This window comes from Anser cygnoides, chromosome 12, assembly GCF_040182565.1.
Source record: "Anser cygnoides isolate HZ-2024a breed goose chromosome 12, Taihu_goose_T2T_genome, whole genome shotgun sequence".
In the NCBI taxonomy this organism is placed as follows: Eukaryota; Metazoa; Chordata; class Aves; order Anseriformes; family Anatidae; genus Anser; species Anser cygnoides.
Genome location: NC_089884.1, coordinates 14,350,356 through 14,367,373, shown reverse-complemented (window position 1 = coordinate 14,367,373; position 17,018 = coordinate 14,350,356). Strand labels below are relative to the sequence as shown.

The following is a 17,018-nucleotide window of genomic DNA, read 5'->3' as shown; positions in this document are numbered from 1 at the left end:
TGAACATGTCCAGGATCTTACTTAATTTCTAAGGTCTAGGTTTAGTTTATATTCAAAAGATAAGGATTTGTTACAGCAAGTCACGCTTTGCACATTCAAAAGCCTGCAACATTTCTAGGCATTTCTATTCACGTGTTGAAAAACATGAATTTAGTACATGTGAAGAGGATTTTTGGGAAGCAAAAGTAAGGTAATTTGGCCTCTACAATCAAGTTTGCAAATGCAAATCTGTATGTGGGTGTAACATTCTATTTTATGGTTCCAAGAGCAGGCTTGGAGCTCTTTAAAAAATAGAATCTGTGTTTTCAAGCAGCCTTTTGAGACAATCTGTCACCAAATTAATTTGGGGGCTATCTTGTTTTATTCCCTGAAGAGTTGCTTGTATTTAGCAATTAAATTCCACTGACAAATACATGAATGATACATAGCCATTAAATGATCAATACAGGTTTAGAATATTACTCATGCTACCTATGTATATGCACAGCACCTCAGTATGAGGTAGCTCAAAAATATTCTTAAATTTTGGTAACAGAATATACACAAGAATTTTTGCCTACTAAAAGTGGCTTACATTTTCTCCAATATATATTTCTTTTAAACCAATGAAAAAAATTACTTAACAGGAATTTCGACTAGCTTTTTATACACATCTGCAGGGAAGCTAGGAGCTGAACGTATAAATTATGTAAAGGTGCTTTTATATTAGAGAAACCATCACTTCCACAGAAGGCCAAGAGAGCCAGTCCTGCCACCTCTGCAAGGGACTGGTAAACGTAATTGTAGAAATTACCAATCAATTCAGTAAAATTCAAAGTCGTTAATGGAATCTGGGCTTCAAAGATTTTTTGAAGCATTTTTAAAAAGCATTTCTCCTAACATATGTAAGTGAAGTACTGAGGGACTATGGAGGGCTATTGAGCACTTTCCAGCTCACAAGGGTTGTTCATATATGCAGCAGAACAGAGTACAGCCTAAAATTGAACCGTTCTTAAATTTTTCAGTAAAACTTTGATCAAGCTTTACAGATACTTAAAACAGACATTGAAATTGGCAACGTAAGCTCTTCAGAGAATTATTTCTCCATCAGCACTCTTCTGTAGTTTATAAATAAAATTAAGTAGTTCACGTTATCAAACTAATTAGGCCATGAAAGCAGTAGAACAACTAGTTCTTAAGTATCTCTTTAATGTTAAGTACAGCATACGTAAAACATTGGAATAGACAAACCTACTTGGTACAAATAATGAGCAAGTCATTTATAATTATAGAACAATTAATAAGCTAGACGTAACCATCTGGGGCCCTCTAGCAATGCTAGGAGCTGCACAAGCTTCTATTCAGAGAGCCTTCGTGAAATGCACGCAACTGATCTTGTGTCACAAAGGTAACGCTCACCGTCAAGCAAGGACTGGAATAAGCCACTTGTAGTCTCTAAACCCTGAACAGTCTGGCACAGAGGAGCACCTTACAAGACAGCTAAGAAACATGATTTAAAAGCAGATTTTTCTAGACTCCACAAAATTGCCTGTCTCCACTGTCAGGTAGTGGCTCTCAATTCTGGGCTACAGGCAGAACCACCACTACTAGCCATCCTTAACTCAGGTGCTGCCCACCTGGATGAGAGACGCTCCCTTACGGAGTAAGTTTATGGCTCCCTTACATACACCGCTCTTCATGTTCCTCTGTTCATGGCAGCTGCAGTCGGTAGTACAAAACCAGTGTCCAGAGAAATGCAACTTTCACATTTAAACTGAAGAGCTTCAGTCTCAAGTAACTCCAAAAAGGAAAAACTGAAGTTCCAACTACCTTTCTAGCTTGCCTTTGTGTCCTAGGAGTTAAGACAATTGTTCTGAAAAAAAAAAAAAAAAATCAGATTTAGTTGTGTGACAGTCATAATTAGTAATGTTCACTTAAGTTGTTAGCATTTAACAATTAGTATGGCATAGCCGGATGTTTGGCAGAGAGAAAGAGTAAACCATTATGTGTAAGTGATAGCAGTTTTAGTCAGAAGCACATGCATGCCCAAGTATAATAAATTCTCCCCAGGTATTTGAAATTAACATTTCTCTTCCATGAGCAGTTGTGCAAGTTAAGTGAATACCCAGTGTTCACAGACATTCAAAAGGAAGGAGCTGAAGCTAAAACAAATTCATCTTTCAAATTAATGCGTGCAAGTTTTTGTGCACAGTACTGCAGCAGTAATCAGTTTCTTCTACTTTGTTTCTTAATTGGCTTTGCCAAATATAAATACAATTTTTGAAAGAGGTCAGTTCCATCAAAGAGCTTGCTTTCTTGGATCTAGAAAAAGGATTTCAGGAAGTCAATCATTTGCAGTAGCTCTTTGTAAAATCAGCTTGCAAATGGGGTGCAGGGAGTAAGCTAATTTAACGTGAGTTATTAGATGACAGTCTAAAATTGAATAATACATAAAAGGAAGCTTACTTTTATAAATTGGTTACAATAAACTCTAAGAACCTTCAATACTTCACTAAGTCCAAAGGGACTTAGAAACACTGTGATTAAATAACTAGCTATACAACCATAATTTTGTCACTTATTTTCTGAAGGCACATGAAGTACTAGCAGGCATCAATTGACCCAATCTTACTGATTATAACGTTAATGAGACCTAATCAACTGTAGCAAGTGCTGTGTCCCCTGTCACCATCCGAAGCTTTCCAAAGAGACAAAACTTGACAAAGAAACCACGTGAATCTAAAACATTTAAGACACATCATGACAGTCTAACATTTGTCTCTTGTTTTTCCTTCATTCTGTACACTCACATGCATAAAAAACAAACACACAAAAACAATCATCAAAAAGTCATCCAAAGTCAGAAACTGGGTGACCAAAAATATTTTTTTTCCCCAAGGTGAAATTAAAGGCTTTACACCTGCTGGGACCCAAGTTCATGGCTCAGTGGTTCTCCTGCAACAGTTGATGTAGCCTAATGGTGTCATCAACTCTTACACAGGAAATCGCAGAACCTTGAGCTCAGGGTTTGGCAGGTAAGTAAAGGAAAATGATTTTCAGGGAAGTGACTTTGAAAAACATTTGCTTCTGTATTTTGAGCCAGACAGAAGAAACATGACCTCATCTGGCCCTCTCTTCTGGCACAGTTATCATGCAAAACAGATGTGATTGTACTTGATATAAACTGTTGGCATGCTACCCTGTGCATGCAGTTACTGCATGCAGCTCCGCTTTCACGTGCACAACTGTGTCTGTTGTCTGTAGTGCTACTTCGGTAGATCTTTTAAATAGAACACGAGACAGTAACACAAGTTTCCTTTTACATCCAATAAAACAGCAAAACAATACTGAAAACATACAGCATAGCAACACAGAATTATTGTACAAGACAAATGGGGACCTTCAGGGGTTATCTAGTCTCTACTACAGGATACTACACACAGCAGGAGGACAGGTGCCTGCTCTCACATTTTTATTCTCCTGGCTACAAGGGTAGGTCTGCAGGACCACTGTACGGCATCAGTGATGCCAAACCCACCACAAGGCTGTAAGAGCACTGTTAGCAAAGGTACAACCTCATATTGACAGAGACACCTGGGAGAAGGTGTGCTTCACATTGTGTATTCAGCAGTTCTGGACAGGTGTTCTTGCCCTTACTGGGGATTCAGCGAGCTAGCATAATGCACTAAGGGACAGAACAAGCCAAGATCTAATGCCTTTTTTTATGTAATAGGGTGCTGGAAAGTGAAGAAGGAAGGAAAGGATACTTAGTCTATCCCACCAGCAAGAACCACAATTCCAGTCAAAAGGGGAGGAAGGCTTCATTGAAAGGAAACGGGAGGAGGATTGATTATATGCTTTATACAGAAGAAGGTCTCTACCTGGAATGGAAAGTGGTGAGTTTTACAGATAACAAAAAGAACCATAACTCACAGAACAGACTTGTCTGGATAGTTCTGCAGCCCCTTCTGTGTGGGTTCCAGTTTATATTCCAAGAAGAACCTGGTGCTTTGCTATCTTCTACTGTTTGTATGCAAGTACTGAATGTGAAAGCCTATTAGATAAATTTTAGATAGAGTTGTATCAATCCTTATAGATGTGCTGCCCTCTATAAGGAACAATTTTTTTTTTGTTTTGTTAATCTTTTGCCAGAGTAAGTGTTTCCACTGATATTTTCCATACCAGCAGACTGAATACTTTTTAATCTTTTCAACTGTCTGGATGTGCTTTTGTTATGCCTATGAAAATCAACCTAAGTTGCAAGTCTGCAGTACAAAGGCAGAACTTGACACGGGCTAACCAGAATGAGAACCTGCCCTGCACTGTCTGCTGCTTCACACAGGACCTTGCCTTAACTGGAATTCCATGATGAAAAAGAGAAAGTAGTCCACCATAACCCATTGCAATTACCAAAGAAGAGCAGGCAATCAAGCAATTCAGCGCAGCTTAGCAGATCATACTTCGATCTCCCTGTGCACTCTCTGGACATGGCTGCTGAGCAGCTAAGTTCTTTTGAGGCTTCTTGTTTCAGATGCAAAAATGCCTGTGGTGCATCCATATAGTAAACCCATCTTATATTAACACAAGCAGCAAGTCAAACCAGTATCTGAATAGTTTTGACGGAGATTAGGTCTTTGATAAGTCTCATGCTGACAGCAAAAAGAGAAATTAGTGGCTAGGAAGAGACTCTTTCCCCTCAGGCCATGCTAGTTAATGCTCACCACAAAGCTCCTACAAACTACAGCATCCACGCTTCCTCCAAGCAATTCCCAAAGTACTGACAAAGTAAGTAACTGGCCCACAGGAGGGGGCAACCGAATTGTGTGAAGAGAACGTTAAGGTCGCTACATCCAGCTTTTGGAAGCTGGGAAGCAAGCAGTATTTCGTATGGAAGTTTAATTTGGTCCTACACAATCTTGCCAGGACAAAGGCTGGAATTGTGACACAAGGAGCAGGGCTCCTGATTACTTTTTAGCATCTCAGTCTAATGAAAGCAGACTTCCTTTTTAGCTGTATGCCATGCCTTGTACAGTACAGTCCCCCAAATGTCTTTTTACTTTTGTTTCCTTCTGCAGGAAGTGGAAGAGTTCAGCTTTATTACCCAGCTAGCAGGCTTGACAGACCACCTACCAGTAGCAATGCGTCTCATGGTGTCTACAGGAGAAGATGACCCTTAAAACTGACCAGCTTTGAGAGCTTAGAAGAGGGAAACGTTAATGATATTAAGAAAATATCGCAAGTTGAGAATGAACTATTCTGGTGCCACGTTAGGAAAGATGACCAGACCTGACCCAGGCTACTCCCCAGAACGTACCAACAATGGAGGATACAAAAAGGGAAGAAATTGAAGGGGTTGTGGCCAAAAGCCACTGTCACAGGTTGCTCAGGCAACAGGGCAGGCCTGTAATACAATGCTTTCACTGTGGACTGAACGGAACCAAGATGGAAGTCCTAATTCCTTCTGAACCAGTGCCATTCTTACTAAAACATGTTTTTATACTAATATATAGCACAATTTAGTTTGTAATTAGTCTGTGAGTTAGTGCTGCTCAATGGTTTTTTGCATAATTTCTTTGTATAACTACGAAGCTAAAGCTTTTTTTCTTTTCTTTAGCCTGTTGAAGTTGTAGTAGCGTGCTTGCATCAGTAGCATGCGCCCGCACTGCATGCCACTCTGAGATAAACTAATCAGTAAGATACCATGGGGAATATCAGAATAGAAGTTAATTCAAAAATCAGATACCAGCCAAAGCAAGGCATTCTGGGACTGGTAAACCCTTCTGTCATAACACAAAGATCTTAAAGCAAACAAAAACTGTTTGATTTGCAGAACAGTAGTCTCCTCTCCAATTTAAGGGTATTTAAAAAAAAAATCTGAATTAAGGCATTAAGAACACAGTTGTACCACCCTTCTTCCAGCTGTGATGCCACTGAAATTGTGTTTTGTCCAAATAACAACTCCAGAATTGGGTCTTTAGTTTTTTAACTGCAAGCTATTCCCTTAAGAAGAAATATAGTTCCCCTGTAATGTCTTTTCTTTAACTCCCACACGTGGGGCAGTTCTGAATTATGGTATGGGATGGTGTATGTGTTACAGTAGAGTGAATAGATTTCTGTAGTACCAGAGGTAACACCAGAGCCAATGTTCTGCCTTAGCTAGAAAGAGTAAAATGGGAAATAGATTGTAAAATGCATGCTAGATATAGGGTTAACATAAACATAAGTGACATTTGGGGGAGAAAGTGTAGAACAGCTTATGACTGGTAAGGCAGGATTCACTTCATTTTCCAAAGGAATCAGTACACTTAAAGGGAAAGCACAGCACAGGCAGCTAGAGTAACTACAGAACTATGACTCTCAGTGTTCAGTAACTACTTCATTTGAGCAGACTGTAGATGTACGTCTGTGAGACACAACTCTTCATTTGTTACATGCTCACAGACTTTAATAGTGGTCTTGCCATCTAATTAGTATGTTCTTTCCACTGCAACTCTGTAAATGTGCGGTTACCCCCACTTTGCCATCTTATCCCCACGACCTGACTTACTTAGCCCCTACAACCTTAATGGGGAAAAAAAAAAAAAGGACGAAAGAAAAGCTGAGAATCAGGTCTATAACTCAGTTTCTTGGCTTTTCTAGGGCTTTAAATTCAGAAGGGTTTATATTGCTGTAAGAACAATGAGACCCCTTGCATTTTAACCAATACTTAGTTTCTTCTGCCTAATTCCTCTTCAGTATTAGAGGTGTTTCCTCTACATTGCAAATTCCCCGTGTTCAGAAGAATTAATCTAATAGTTATACTTACTCCATTAAGTAAGCTTTTTTAGTTCTGCTGGCCACAAACTCCTGAAGATCTTGTTATAGTTTAGTTTCTACCTACTAGGAATCAGCTTGAGCTAAATCAGAATAAACTAGACTTACATTAGAAATCCTAGTCTGCGCAGCCTCTTGTACTGGCTTTACTACAGCAAACAACAGAATTTATACTTAGATCAGCCTGATTTTGCAAGTGGAGAAACTTCATAGTCAATGAAAGTAATGGACTGACAGTATTGGCTAATTCCCAGTAGGCATTAGGCCACTGCTCACGCTCCCAGTGCACCCGATGTTGACACGTTTTATGCCTCACTCCCAGTCCTGGCATTCCTTCAGCAGAGACTGCCTCTTGCAAGTGTACTGTGCCAAACCATGCAGTAATCTGCAAAGCGTAACCCATGGGGACTCAAAAATGGAACCAGACTCAAATCCCCTTTTTGATAAAATTAGGAATTCAAGTTTACAGCATCAGAGACTTCAGTGTACTACCCCAGTGCACCATCAGTTTCCCACTTTGTATGTTTCTCTTTATACAGAGGGTGCACGTTAAGTGCAATGTGTTTTTCTCGTTTCTTATCTTTCCATCCAATTCAGAAAGACTTGTACCTGAAACAATGCTTTTAATCTTATTTTCTACCTTGCTTGTATTTTATTAACCTTTTTAAAAAAGAAAAAGCAAACAGTATCAATAGCAATTTGTGTGCTGTCCAGCAGCTATTTCTCAGTAGGAAGATTAAATATAAGGTACAGTATTTTTAATAGCTTTCCTAACAATGTAAATTACAATTTGATATCAGTTTCACTAAGCATCAGTTGCAGGAGCTGAATTTGACACTGTGTGGGGTATAATCATAAAACTACTGCCAAACAATGTTACCTTATTTACAGTAACACTAACATTGTCTAAATTACTTCTAAATTAGTTCTATGGCTTTGTGCTGGCTAAAAACAAGGCACTTTTGTCAACTTTTTGAGATATGTTGAGGAATATTTTTTCAAGTTTGAGGTAAACTGTTTTAGATTTTGATGTTCTGAAGTTTTTCAGCGATCAAGAAATGGACAGTTGTAAAATGTTCTCTTTAAACTGTGCACACACATTTAGCCAGTCTAGGTAGTTCTTACCGATTTACTGTCTTACAGATCTAACTTTGCAAGAGACTGATGGCGGGAGGTACAGCTTCGTGGCACCACTGTACAGATGCTCCTTGCTTTTTTGCATTGATCCTGTGCCTTCTGATGCCTTGATACGCTTGCAGGAGTTAGAGAGCATATGTACCAGTAAACTGTAAAGAACAGACTTTTTTTCCAGAAGAGTAACATCCTGGAGAAAAATGAGTTTGTCTACACAACTACTACAGTTCCATATCCTATCTCACAAAGAATCATTCAGACAATGACTGTGCTGGCAGGATATCAATCATTACAAGCCTTAGACAGATATTATGTAACAGCGTATTTGCATACAAAAAAAGAAAAAAGACAAAAAAAGGCAGAACATGCCCAGGAAATTAAAGCCTGGATAGCTTTTTTAGATGTCAATCCTACCTTGCTGAAGGACAGCATGACCCAATTTATTAGTAGGATGTTATTTATAAGAAATTTGAGTTAAGCTTACTCTACTGCTGCTTACCCTACTTTGTACAGGAGTTTTAGGTATCTTCAAGAAGTGGGTGATAATGCTATAATTGGTTTAATAACTGCCACTCAACATGGATACTGTAGATGATGTGTCATCTGTTTTTATAAAAGCCAGATAACATCTTATGTTCAATTTGCATTTTACAACAGCAGTTCTAGAACAAGTGAACAAAAGACATGAACGAGGACAGCTGAAAACTAAGAACTTTCAGAAGATTCAAGGATGTCAGGTCGTTACAAAGTTGGTACCTTTAGATTACTTCAAAAATCCAAAGAACAGAAAACAGTCCGTACATAGCCTTTCAGGCTTTCAGATCCAGCTAACTGTGCACTGTTTGTCTGAGGGCCTGAAAGGGATACACAATCCACCTGCTTTGCACCACAGCTCAGCCACTCAGGACTAGGATAGTAATGTTTATGTACAGCTTCATGCTACGTGAAAAAGTGTTTACTACAAATAATTCAGCTGGTGGCCAGCTAGTTTTGTCATCATCACAAACCGGATGCTTAATAGAAGCAATCTAAAGCAACTAAACATAAACTGTACCACAAAATGGCTCCGAGAAGCCTGCAGCCCTCGGAGGTGTGGCCTGCTTTAAGAAACCCTTGAGGAAGCTGTCTTGTATATTGAGTTTACCTGTCTTGTGCTAGAATTATTACAAGGTTTTGTCCCAGAGGCATTCTCAACTAGTCTGGCTAGACCCTCAGTCCTAATCTGTTGGATAAGACAGTAAGAAACTTAAAATTCCAGATTTTTTTTTTTAAATGGCCTTTGTTTGGTGGTCCAGATTAAGCAGATCTGACTGTCTCCAGTTTGGTCTCTGAGCCACCCTCAGATCACAGCAGCACATCAGTGTCAGCACATATCATCAGCTCCAAAACAAAGTGTTTTTACCTCCTCCTGGCACTACAGGATGAGAACAGAAATAACTACAATCCAAGCACTTTGAAAAACTCCCAATTTTACCATTCATTATGATGAGGGTCAAATTGTTACTGAAGGTCTCATTTTTCCATGCCATCTTGTTTTAAATATAACCTTGATGCTTTTAAAAACTTGTATTATTGCTGAGGTTTAGAAATCCTTTAACAAGAATAACCTTTTTTATTTCAATAATTTTTCGGTATTGTATCCTTCTGGGACCTAATGTTTTTATATGGTAAGCACACACCTTCTGACATTTTGTTATAAATGTATTAAAAAAATAAAAAATTAAATATTTTCATTGGTTTCTTTGCCTGTAAGAAAACCACAACCTTGGACCTGATAAAAACAAGGTATTTTGAACAACAGGGAGAGGTTTTTTTGTTCTTTATTGGTGCTGAAAGGAGTAACTGGTTGATGCAAACAAGATAATAAAATTTCAAGGCTCAAATGTTTCTTTGCAGTCCCCTTCTTCTGGTTTTGTGGTGTAGAGTCTGATATCACTAACAGAAATGTGACTCTAAGATGCAGTGGCATTATTACACATTTGCCTGCTTTCTCATGGGGGGATCGAGTATGGTCTCACTGTGGTATGCCTGTTCTAGAGAAGCTGCAGAAAATAACAGGTGAAAGACCCAAGTGCTTTTAACTCAGCAGCCACCCTGGCTTCTACTGCTCAGCTATCCCCAGCACATACCCCACTCTGTTTTCAAGCCGTGCAGCCTTGACACTCAGCTCAACGTGTGCAGCTCAACATGCATGCACAGCACCTGCCACGGGCTGCAAAACTGAACCCTGCACCTCACAAGTTCAAGCTTTAAGTACAAGGACATCCATTCTATGTTGCATTCCTCTCACGTTTCATGGAACACTTCATGAGAACAGCTTATTATGCAGTTGTACATCTCGGCATCTCAACAGTTATCTAGTCCCTGAACTAACTGAAGCATATATTGAAATCTATACACTGTACAAAGTTAATTAAAAAACAAAAACAAGATGCGTACATGTTCTTAAGAAATCTAGTGATTTCACAGAACAATGTCAAGGGAAAAGAATCCTTTTTAGTGATTCCGTCTTTGAACAGTCCCCAAAGTCTTTTATAAAGCTGGCAGAGAATCCCACCCGAAAGAAATCATTCTCTCCACAAGCAGAAAGGAGGAAATAAGCGGAATGCAAGTGATTAAGGAAGGAGACAGTGCACACCCATCTTGTCACTAGCTCAAAAAGGAACCACTCCATCTTGCAAGACAGGATGTAACAGAGGGATCTCTGCAGCTTTCTCTATTGCTGTGCAGTTGAGTGTCTGCACCCAATGCCACCACTGCATTACAATTTTGCAGCAGCAGACTCCTAGTGTGTGGCTCTCCTGCAACACCGAATCCATTTTTCCATCATATGAGTTTGCATTATTACGTCAGTGCCTTCCAAGTTGGCTCCCCTGTGCCAAGTGCTACAGAACCACGAGGCTTACAGAACACAATCATTTCTGGGAGTTTGCACCTTCCAGACGTTTCAATAAGATCAAGAAGTACAGAAAGGCAGAGGTCCTTCTCCCTGCTCCTCCTGCCCCGTGAGTTTTAGTGTAATTTATTATGGACTGCTGCCTGCAGCTGCCTGTTGGTCAGCCCTGTAACTGCAATGCCATCTGCCTCTTTGGCTGTCATACAGATTATCTTGACAGAGCACCCATTAAAATACAAACCTCCCCATCCCACTGAAATTTCTGCTCAGAGTGCTGCTGAAACCATTATTTTCCTAGCCCTTTTCTTTGATGATTTAATACTTTGATGTACTAATCCTCCTTCCCCGTTGCAAATAATTCAAGTTGCTCATCTACATTTTCATGGCCTTTCAAAACACACGCTCTTACCCTCTCCTGTTGTTTATGACTAACCCAGATCTACCTCCTCCTATGTTTCTAAGCCCTCCAAATTTCCTTCCATACTTTCCCTGACATTTAGGGAAGGTTCCAGGCAGCCATTAGAGAAATCAGTGAACTGGGCTTGCGGGGATGACTGGCAGGAAAACAGCAATTCTGATTCTCATCTTCTACATAATGTCAGATTTAATAACTGTTCCTTACAACCATGAGATGTGGACAAGGAGAAATACGCCTTAACTGCAGCTAAGATTAGATGGAGGAGGGCAGAGAAAAAAGTATGTGAGGGCAGTTAGACTTTGCATCATGGAATCACCGTCAACATTTAATCTGAGCCTAAAGTTCATTCCCCTTCTTTCCCTCCCCAACCCTTTACATGTCTGAGGAACGTGTCATACTATTGCAAATAGTTTGAGCTCCTGAGGTTGTGCTCAGCCCTACACGTCTCAGTGCCTATGCCAATACTATTACCTCTCGCAATGACACTTTTCCCATCTTTGGACTCAACTGCCTTCCCCTTTTCGTTACGTCCTGCCCCCTCTTTCTGTCTCGTTCACAGACCCTTTGGGTCAGAAGACCACGTCACTGTCCGTTTACACAGCACCCAGCATTATCTCGTCAAGCAAAATGGTTCCTGTGCACCAAGAAACATCAAAACATTAAAGAATAATCAAAAGATGGAATTAACTGTAGTAGAAGTGTTTCAGCCTTCCTGTGTGCTTTAAATGATGGTATTAGTTGAAAATGATTCCATACACAGACATTTCTCTCTACCTTCCTATTAACATACTAGCTTTTAGCTTCCTGGTTGTAAATACTCAACTGTACATTGCATAATTCTTAGAGAACAACACCTGCTTAGTCTGTTTCTCTGGCAATGTTCATAAACAAGCTGGCACATCACCTTCCCTCAATTCCCACACGAGAACGTCAGTCACCAACACACATCTGCAGTTTTTCCTCCACTGCCAAGGTCTCCCTCTCCCTTCTGTAAGCAAACCTTTGATGTCTGCAAAGCCCAACCTGGCAGAACAACTCCAACCACTTGAAGTGCTGAGGCATACTTAGTAGGCCATGTGTGTCAGAATACCCTTTATCCTTACAAACACTGCAATAAAAGCCTACAGCTTCACAGATCAAGTAGTTGCCACTGTTACACTATATTTTTAAGAGCATCTCCATCTTTGTCAAATTTTTAAAAATACTTTGAGCCTCTCCAACTTCATACAAATCAAAAAGGTTAAAGTTAACTTCACTTGCTTTATTGTTACAGATATATTGGTAGAGTAACACTGGCAGAGGCTTTGGTAGCTTTGAACAGATCTCAGTCTCACATTGGGCATAATGTCACCTTACACAAAACTAAAACATGATTTCTTTTACTGTCTTTATTTAGGAGACAAGACACCTGCTGCAGTTCCTGATTCTAATACTTTACATACAATTATACATGGCTGTGCTATTATTGGATCTCAAGAGCAAAAATAACACAAAAAAGTCATCATTTATGAAGCTCTGATCCCTACTGCTCAAATTCTTATTTTTTAAAATGTGTTTTTAAAGTAATCTGTTCACACCTCCAATAGTAAAGTTCCCCACCCAACATAAAGATGTGAAAGTACATAGTTAGGCCAGTCTTTAAAATAAAATCATTACTATCCATCCCCTATCCCAGACAGATTTTATATATATATATATATATATATTAAACCGAAGGAATCACCCACAAAACCCAAACAGAAATGCCAACAGAAACCCAGCTAGCTCAGACCAAACCCAGAAGAATTCAAACATAAAACCCTCCGAATTCTATCGCAGTGATTTCATTACTGCACTTCACAATTATCTGATAAAAGCTCCGCGTGACCATCACTTAGAGTACACCAGATTTTTTGCAAAGCTCTGACGAAGCTCCTCAAGCCATGGAAATGTGTATCAAAAGCAGCCAGAAGCCTTTTAAGCCCCACTCCTATTTGCAAATGTTTGCAATGTTCCAAATCACAGCAACACTGCTGTGAGTGGACTGAAAATTGATCTCTGACCACTTTTCACCCAGCTAAAATGGAATCTGCCTCACAGATACACACATGAAACGCTGTATTAGCCAGTAATTGATATAAAGTCTTCTGCCTTAATGATATAAAACGCAGGACGATTACTAAGGCACAGAGGTGTTACGCCAGAGAAACAGAGCTGTTTGGAGAACAGACAGTAACATCTTAAACTGAAGGGCAGGGGAAGGGGGCCCTGCCCATTTACCTGTGAGCTGTGATTCTCACAGAGGCCTGGCAGAACAACTCACACAGTGGAGGTCAGGATAAAGCTAAGAGCTGCCCTATTCCACAATAATACTGCTGCAATTTTAAGATTTGGGCAAATGCAGTAAAAAAAAATGCAGGGATTTTCAGCACTGCACACTAGAAGAGACAGCTCCGGCACCTGCGTGGGCAGCCTCCAAAGAACCCTGCTTCTTTCCAGTGCAGAGATGTGGGAGCTTGTGGCCTGAAGTCACCCAAAGGCAGGATATTCTGAATGGGTCCCACTGCACTGAGGGGGCGAAGAGATGGCCATGCAGAGGGGGAAGGTGGTGTCTTTCAACATCAAATGTAATTAGGTCCCCTTATTCTCACCAAAGAGGTTCTAAATTAGCAGAAGACTTAGCTTGAACACTCTGGCCCTGCTGCAGTTTGGGTAGGATCCTCACTCCTTCTAATCTAACTAGGTATAATCCATAACATTCTTTGTCTTTGCATGCAACAGGTTCTTCAATACCTTTCAAATGCCAATCCCAAGTTTTGAATACCCAGCAAAATCCAGCTAGATCTTCCTCTACAATTAAAAATTTATCCTGAAGTCAATAGCAATGTTGTCAGCTACTGCAAAGCCAACATTTACTGTTACGTTTGGCTCAATAAGGACCTGCAGGCTATCAAGGAACAACAGGCAGTTGCAAGTCCCGCAAGATGGGAAATGAAAGAGTTCCTAGGCCTAGTACGGTGCCAAGCACTATGCTAAATATATTTCTAATGAAAGGTGTATCACACAAGACAAACTGATTCTCAGTATGCAGCCTAGTCCATTATCTCAGCCCCAAATTAAGGGGCTGTTATGAAACAGGTATTTAAACTCTATTTTCTGTTTCTCCTTAGTTACATATAATTTCCCTTTTCCACATTTGCTGAGAAAGCTATTTATAGCTGCCGCAAACTCAGACTTTTAACAAACTGTGTCTTTTATCTCAAAATAAGCACATAAGAAGGACTTCATGCTGTAGCTACTTCATTAATTATGAGACTGGTGTTCTTGGAACTCTGTGGCACACACAAACTATTGGTGCTTACACTGGTGAGATCCCTCTTACCCACAGCTGACCTTGCGTGTGCTTCCACCTCAAGGCAGAACCCTCGGGTTACCATTCTGCAGCTGTTTGCTCCAGGGTTAGAGCAAATTAGAAGCTGTAAACATAGCATTTATCATACACCGACAGAAACAAATGCTGAGTCTGGTGAAATGCTGGGCAATTGCCCCCTATCCAGTATAAAAAGCCCTTGTCCATGACTGGACTCCCAGAGGCTGACAATTAGAAGGTTTCTGACCACAAGACCAGTGAAGTTCAAAAGCAGCTTCCAAATGACCACAGTGGAATGTAAAAAAAAAAAAAAAAGTAAAAAAAAAAAAAAAGTAACTGCTTGCTTTTAAAACAAGAGGGTGGTGTATCTGTAAAGAGAAAATTATACGCATGAGGCTTACCCCAGGCAGGGACCAGACAGAGCAAACCAGAAGGTCCCACTCAGTCCTGTGTTTGGTTTGAGAACAGGAGAAAATTTCAGAACTTCTTTTGCTTCTGGGTAGTCATTGTTTACAAGTGCATGCATAATTATCTATTTGGGACCTTGCTTGTTCCCAAAAAAATAAAAAAAATTAAAAAAAAATCATGTTTTAAACATCGGCAGAACCGCCTTTTGCTACTAGAAACTCTTCAGCTATGAATAACTCCTTGTCAAGGCACTGGGCAAGAAGATCGTACTTCCAGCTCCCCTCCAGCATGGGGGAGGCAAAGGGCAAAGGGGTGGGAGAGGGGGACACTGGCTTGGCAGGTGTACTACAGAGACACAGGAGCATCGCAAAAGGAAAAAAATGTTAAGAACATGAAAAAATACTAAATGGCCCTTAGTTATTTTGATGACACTCCACAGAATATACAGTTCTGGATAGTTTTATTTCTGAGAAGCAAGGTTACACCAAGCTTGCCTTTAGTTTTATGTAAGCTTTTATATTAAACCTTATTTGAAATATAATTCTATGATTAGCTGTTGCCCAGCCAACCTAGGGAATGCAAATACAGACTGTGTCAAAAAGAGACTCATAGCTCTCAGCTTTCAAGGGAAGGTAAAGAATGGGGCAGTGTATCTTAGTTCTCAGCTAGAGGCTGAGACACAAGCAGAATATTCTTCCCTTCAGCAAAGGGATATAGGCAGCAGCATCCAAGAAAGCAGCAGGAAGCTGGCAGTGGATATAAGGCATTGCATCGATCTGAACAGATGATCTCCTGTGAGAAAATACCTTTATTTATTCAGGCAGACTACATGACTTAGCTGACTGGCACCATGACAAACACAAAAATGGCAGCATTCTAAATGGGACATGTCTTCCCATTGAGTGAGGCTTCAAAGGAGGGAAAAAAAAAAAAGAGAGAAAAAAAGGGCCGAACAGCACTTAGAAGCACCGCATCATTTCCTTATCACAAAACTCCTGTTGATAACCTGATGACTTCCACTGTGGAACAAGGAGCCTGCTGCCAACCACATCTGTACATTAGCATAGCTACAAGGGATAATTAGAGGAGTTCACTCTCCATAGCACAACCCTGACATTAACCTATTGTGGGAAGAACTGCTTGGATCATGCAAGGTGCTGGTGCCCTTTTGGAAGGAAAATGCTACTTATAGCCCCACGCTGCTGTTTCACTCACATGATCTTTAAACCTCAAAGAAAACCATAGCCAGACAGCACAGGCAGTGCATACGAACACAACAGGAAATTGACCTTGAAGAGAGCCCTCCCTGTGACAAGCACAAAAGAAAACACAGAGAAATTGAATGTATTGTCAATACAATATACCCATGAAACCTGTGGAGTAGAGTGCCCTAGTAAACTAGACAAAGAGACTGTTTTGTACTGAAATACGAAGACACATTCTTTCCTAGATCTTTTCCTGCCTTCTTCCCTTTTTGAAGACTTATTCGATGCATCTTGCAGGGTGTGTGTCAAGGTAATGCAAGTGAGGGTGAAAAAACATTTAATGGAAGTTGACAGTATCACAGTATCACAGATTTCTAGGTTGGAAGAGACCTCAAGATCATCGAGTCCAACCTTCGACCTAACACTAAGTACTCCACTAAACCATATCGCTAAGCTCTACATCTAAACGTCTTTTAAAGACCTCCAGGGATGGTGACTCCACCACCTCCCTGGGCAGCCCGTTCCAATGCTTAATAACCCTTTCGGTAAAGAAGTACTTCCTAACAACCAACCTAAAACTCCCCTGTCGCAACTTTCGCCCATTCCCCCTCGTCCTGTCACCAGGCACGTAGGAGAACAGACCAACCCCCACCTCTCTACAGCCTCCTTTAAGGTAACTGTAGAGAGCGATAAGGTCGCCCCTGAGCCTCCTCTTCTCCAGGCTGAACAAGCCCAGCTCCCTCAGCCGCTCCTCGTAAGACTTTACTATTCTTTTAGTCTGCTTTGTAACATAAAGGGAACTGCTACTTTTTGCTG

At 40.4% G+C, this 17,018-nt stretch overlaps 1 protein-coding gene across 7 annotated transcripts in view; it reads left to right on the top strand.

The window, feature by feature from the left end:
* Positions 1-9,793, top strand: part of SMPD3 (sphingomyelin phosphodiesterase 3) — a 119,769-nt gene extending 109,976 nt beyond the window's left edge. For all 7 annotated transcript variants that reach the window (XM_013192386.3, XM_067004678.1, XM_067004679.1 and 4 more), the window contains 2 exons: positions 3,713-3,875; positions 5,055-9,793. In XM_013192386.3, coding sequence (XP_013047840.1) covers positions 3,713-3,875; positions 5,055-5,156 — 265 coding nt within the window. In that variant the 3' untranslated portion in view covers positions 5,157-9,793. The remainder of the gene's footprint in view (positions 1-3,712; positions 3,876-5,054) is intronic.
* The last annotated feature ends 7,225 nt before the right edge of the window (positions 9,794-17,018 follow it).